Below are 6,000 nucleotides of genomic sequence, written 5' to 3'. Positions count from 1 at the left end.
GCAGAGATTAATCAGTACAGAAGATGTATGTTTTTAGGGCCAGGTAAGCAGTAGATATAAGTGTTTCTGCCTAGTGATGGGTCATGGAGTAAAAATTTGCAATAGTTTTGTTAACACGGATGTTATTCAGCCATTGTTCAGGGTGTAGTTTTATTTTACTAAGTTCAGGGTATAGTGGTAGCATTTCCTGAAACAATACAAATAGTGAAGCAAGAGCTTTTATACAGGCTTGCAATTTATCCATCAACTCCTGTGATATTATACACTGAATCTTGTAAAGTAGTGTAGAATAAAAATAAAATATTTAGATGAGAGATGGTTAAGAATGTGCAGATTACATTTTTGCGGTTCTTAATCTAACAGATGTATTCTTGCATTCAGTGGGATTAAAAACTGTAGCTATTTTGGGCGGAATTTACTAAAGTAAGATTACAAAGAGGATTTCATGCACTTAATATAGTGGTACCTTAAACAGACTCACTTACAGAAGGCCAGGCAATTTCTTATGCTTTGTTGACCAAGTTAGTTACACTGGGCTAGTGGGCACTTTTCTGGTAAGACCAAAGGTGATAATCATACTGACTAAGTGAAATTTAGCCGGGACACTAGAGAACTTCCCCTGCTCTTTTTCATAAGTGTTGTGGGATCTCTTACATCCACCTGAACTTCCACCAGTTTTAAGAAGCAGAACTTAATTGACTGACTAATATATCACAATAAAAAATCTGTAAGGACTAAGAGCATTTCATAAGTGCTGGAAGAAAGATTTCCAACCTTTATTCCCTATAACAACAGACAGTAGCACCACATCAGTCCAAAACTTAATTAGCATAAGAATGGAGTAAGAAGCCATTAACAGAGAGAATGGTAGTGCAGCTAAAGAAATAGGAAATTTAAAGGGCAAAATATGACAGCATGACGAATAAGAAGGAAATTGTCACTACTGGTCCAAAACTACCTTAACAATAAAAAAGTAGAAATGTATATAGTGCATAAACATATGCAGAGATCTGATATGGGAAAAGATGCAAAAAAAACAGCAGGAAAGAATAAGGGTGGGTGACTGGAAATACTCAACCAGGCATTCCTGAAAGCTTTGGAATCCTTTTACTGGAACATATTTACATAGAAAAGGAGCATATACACCTGAAAGAATAATAGGAAGTTGATTGAGAAAATGTGTGTGTAGTGCATTCAGGTTTGTACAATTATCACACTGTGCATATGTATAAGTGAGTCACAACAGAAGTTTTCCTGAGAATGTCCAGTACTAAGGCCTTTTAGGTAACAAGAATTATATGCAGTCAATGACTTTTCAAATCCTTGTATACAGTGGTCAGTAGTCTTCACACTATGAACCTCCATCCTATATGGTAGTGATACTCACATGTAAACTAATAACAAGATGGAAGAAACAAGATACTCAAATGAAGGAAAATTGATAACAACGACAGCTAACAATTATCAGGGTTTTTTATGAAATCCACTTTAAATAGCTCAATAAAATATTCAGAGTGAATTGAGCTAAACAATACTGTTTTAGCAACTTTGATCAGAGGGTGAGGAAACAGGATTAAAAATGTCAGTGCAGATCATGAGAGGGAATACCAAAAACTTAGCTGCGACACTTGTATATCTATAAGCTGATTGTCAATGGAAAACTGTAAAACTTTGGCAGTAAGGTAGACTTGCCATTGAAAAGCTATAATTGGTTATTACTTGTTTTTATTATTGTCCATGTATAACTCAATGCTGAGTTTGTGAATTTGTACTCTTGGACTATGTATAATTGTTTCACTGGAGTGAACCTGCTTGGTATCCTATGCACACTACTGTTTCAAAAAATCGTGTTTATTGTATTTATATTTGTAAAAGTAGGTAACTTTATCTGCAGATACTTTCTAATGTTCCATTTTGCATAGCTTATTAGAGTTCTCGTAAGTAAAACTGCTGCCCCCTTAGATAAGACAACATTCTTCTGCTAAAATGTATTAGTTATGCTGAGGTTAGACGTGTTACATCAATTTTTGTGTTGTCCTCTGAAATAAGTGCTCATTTAATTACTGTTTAGCTTGGCAAAGTAAAACCAAGCTATTTATATTTATTCCACCTATTCACCTGTTTGTTTATTCAGCAGAAGAATTTTACTTGTATTCAAACAAACTTTCTGGGGCTAAACTTCATGTTTGCAGTTATGTTATTTTTTTTCTCTGTGTGAATTGTTAATGATTTCCCTCACCTGAAGGCCCAACTCTATTTCTTCTCCATCTGTACCCAGTCGTCCAGTTTATTTCATGAGGCAGGAGCCACGTGCCCCAGGCTAGTTAGTAGCCCTCTAGTTCATTCATGCCTGCCTGGGTGGACTAGTCGACCTATTCGTTCACCATTTGTGAGAATCAGATAGTGCAGAGTGGGTTAGCTTGACGGTGCTGCAGATTGGCCTACTCCTCTACTCCCCTATTGAAGCTCACCCCACACCCACTAACGGCAACCACCTGGGAGTGTGCCTACACAGTCTCACTCAGATAGATACAAGTGCATGCTCTGTGGCAGGAAATACGTAAAAGCTAGAACTTCAAGAGTGCAACACCTAATGCTTTCACTAGATGTCACCCAAGTGCTGATCCAGAAACACCCTTTTCCTCATAGCATGGGTTCACTAGCAGAAGGCATTTACTCTCACTCTCTCCTGCCAGCTTTGACAGGCATCTAAGCCACCAATGAAACTCAAGCTGCCAGGCCTACAATCAGAACTTGATTCCTTGGGTTGTAGTCAGGACTAGTGTTGCCATGTATGTGGTATTTGTCAAGACTATTGGAAAGCGGAATCAGTGTCTGTTAATACAGTAAGCACTGTATAAACTTCGATATTCTGTTTAGCCACACAAACAGAATATCAAAATGTGCAAAAAGCATCACTAAACTCAATGCAAACAAGTCCAAGATTAGCTAAGAAAGGGGGAAAAAAAAGACAAATGGAGACATTCTGCCCCAAGGGAAATATCCATTTCCATCATAAAATGGTGATAAAGTGGGTGGAGTGGATAGAAAAAGGGGCAGAGATAGACAGGGCCATGTGTGGTTCAAGGAGTGAGGCTTTGGTCAGGTTTTCACCCAGTGAAAGATGGCAGCTTTAGTCTGGACTTCATTTCTGTGAGAGGTTGAATTGCTAACATTTAATAAATTATAGTTAAACATTCTGGGATTTATTTGATGCCCTTCGTTGATGAGAAGCAGCATACGTTCTGTATTTTTCACATTAATTGTTAAACATAGCAGGTGTACATCACTTGATTCCAGAGTCATATATGAAACCATGCAGATTCCTTGTTTTAGGAGTACTTGAAATAAGATACACTAAGTCATTGAATAGTCTAGTAGCTGAAGAACAGTAACTGCATTATGGTCATATTAAAAGAGGATCCGATATCCAACTTCTCTCAGGTTTGATTTATATCTTAAAATACGTGCTCTTGTGTATATTGAATTGTGCACGTTAAGTCTTTCAGTGCAATTAATAAATTCAGTGAGATATGTTTAAAATATGTGTTTCAGAAGAAGAGCTGCAACTCATCTTTGTTTCACTTTTCATAAGGTCATTCTGAAACAGAATTCTCTGGCATCTATAAACCTGTGGTTTGGTTCTGGATACTGGTAGGTCTGGCATATTTTGCTGCTGTCCTCAGTATGATTGGAGATTGGCTACGGGTTCTATCTAAAAAAACAAAGGAAGAGGTAGGATTTTATTCCAAAATTATTCAATGTCTTTTTGTCAAGGCATGATTGTGTGATTTAATTACAATTTGTTTGAAAGTCTGTAAGGTGTTAAAAGCTGCATCAATAAAAAAATGACTTGGAAGTAAAAATTTATGACTGGTTTACGTAAAGATAATGTTTTATTTGCTATTTGGTAAACAGTACGACAAAGCTTGTAAATGGATCCATCTGAGTTGTTTAGCAATCATATTTGTAATTTTTTTGTGGTCTCCTTGACTGTCTTTGCACTGTCTTTCTGTTTGTATGAAGGTTGTCTAATGGGCCAACATTCCCATCTTTAGAATACACAAGTAAACACTACCTAGTGTACAAATAAACAAACGTAACTTACTTAAGAGTGTAAATGCGTTGGCTCTGATTACCTTACTCTTACTGACTACTTAGTTAAGGAGGTATATCAGATGTTAGAGTGCTACCTCGTGTGATGGAAAGCAGACATATAACTTATCACACATCATTGATGTAGAAGGATACCTTTTGTGACCCCTCACTCCACTATTGAGTATCCCAGTGAAATGCTTAGCACTTTAGTGCGAAATTATACAGAAGGATCCACAACAGCATTCATCCATCCTCTGCTAAACAGTAGTGCATGAGCAGTATCTCAAATGCGGACAGCAACAGGCACGAGAAGCTACCTCCCCGTGGCTTCTGGGCAGAACAAATGTTCCTTATATTCCATCACCTACTTATGCTATTAGGAATAAAGTCACCTAAGCCATCCGTACAATGTTGTGAGAAAATGAGATACGTGTCAGAGGACAGCATCAAAGCTGGTATAGATGGCTACACGTAGCAGTATTCTGTGACAGTATGCTCTGTTGTTAGGAATAAAATAAAAATCTATCTGCACATTTACTCTTCATTTCTGGGCTAAGAATGCCAAGGTATTCTGTAGCCTCAGCACCAATCACTAAACATTTGATGATATTCTAAGTGAACATATTTCATAAATAATGTTTTCATGTATTGACAAAGAAGTTTTGTGGTAACATATTTTCTCACTTACTGTAATTCCAGTGCTTTGGGCATTCATTACTATTATGTGGATTAGAAATAATAGTGCAAAAGAGATCTGTTTAGCTCAAAACTTTTCAGCATTCACATATTTAAGGCATTTTTAACTTAAACCTTTGCTCAAAAGGAAACAGTATTTGTTTGTTTAATGCAGAGAACAGAGAAAGAACCCCATACGTCTACTAGATCCCCATAGCTGACTATAACTAACTCCATGTTCACTGAAACACAGATCCACACCATAATTTGTACATTTATCAGTCTGGAGGGATATTAATAGCTGTTTGTGTAGTATGCAAGATGAGTGCAAGTTGCCTTGAATACTTCACAAGACCATTCTGATTCACAGACCTCCTTGCTGCCTAGGATCAGTGTTTGTAAACTGTAAGCAGCTAGGTTCTAAGCACCATATGCAAATATGGTACTCAGTGGGAGGGGCTTATTTAAATGACATCCCCAGTGTATCGCCCAGTCAGAATACATGCATAATTATGTATTCATGGATACCTGAACTATGTAAGTCTGTGCCAGGACTGGAAGGTGAAAGTGTTACATGTATGCCACATTCTAGGGGTGCCCAACTTCATTTTTAATGGTGGTAATCTATGCAGGGTTATTTAGAACCACTTCACATGGCTGATATAACCAATGGAAGATAAGTAATGCTGTGTGTGAATGGGAGCATATATACCCTTGCACACGCGTGTGTGTGTGTGTGTGTGTGTGTGTGTGTGTGTGTGTGTGCGTGTGTGCGCGTGTGCGCATGTGCGTGTGTGCGTGTGTGTGTAGTGCTGTGTTACTGTATATTTGTGAGTGGATGCATGATTTAGAGGTCTTACATCACAATGGTAAAGTATAACAGCTGAGTTTTATCGCCATTGTAGTATGAAAAACATCTCTAACTTTTTGATAAACATAATGCTGAGCAGGATTATAAATTCCCAGGTCACTATGTGTTACTGTTAATGAGAACAAAACTGGCCTGTTAGCCTGCTGAGATCAGCAGTACATCTTGTACAGACACATTTGTCACTTTGATTATAATACATTAAAAAACACCTTAATATCTGTGGAATTTAGAGATCATTTTATTGACTAGACAGCAAAGTTTTAAATGACAATGTTTTATGAAATTTTCATTCAAGAAGAATATGGTATTTTAAATAACAGACTTTGCTATGAGAAAACAGTGATACTCAACATTGC

At 37.2% G+C, this 6,000-nt stretch overlaps 1 protein-coding gene across 1 annotated transcript in view; it reads left to right on the top strand.

Annotated features, from left to right (window-relative positions):
- KCNK2 (potassium two pore domain channel subfamily K member 2) overlaps positions 1-6,000 on the top strand; it is a 2,050,773-nt gene that overhangs the window by 1,277,301 nt on the left and 767,472 nt on the right. Inside the window, exon 6 of the mRNA XM_044061365.1 lies at positions 3,596-3,735. Coding sequence (XP_043917300.1) covers positions 3,596-3,735 — 140 coding nt within the window. The remainder of the gene's footprint in view (positions 1-3,595; positions 3,736-6,000) is intronic.

This window comes from Protopterus annectens, chromosome 1.part0 (assembly GCF_019279795.1).
Source record: "Protopterus annectens isolate FY-2018-M chromosome 1.part0, PAN1.0, whole genome shotgun sequence".
Taxonomy (NCBI): domain Eukaryota; kingdom Metazoa; phylum Chordata; order Ceratodontiformes; family Protopteridae; genus Protopterus; species Protopterus annectens.
This window is presented reverse-complemented; position numbering and strand designations above follow the sequence as displayed.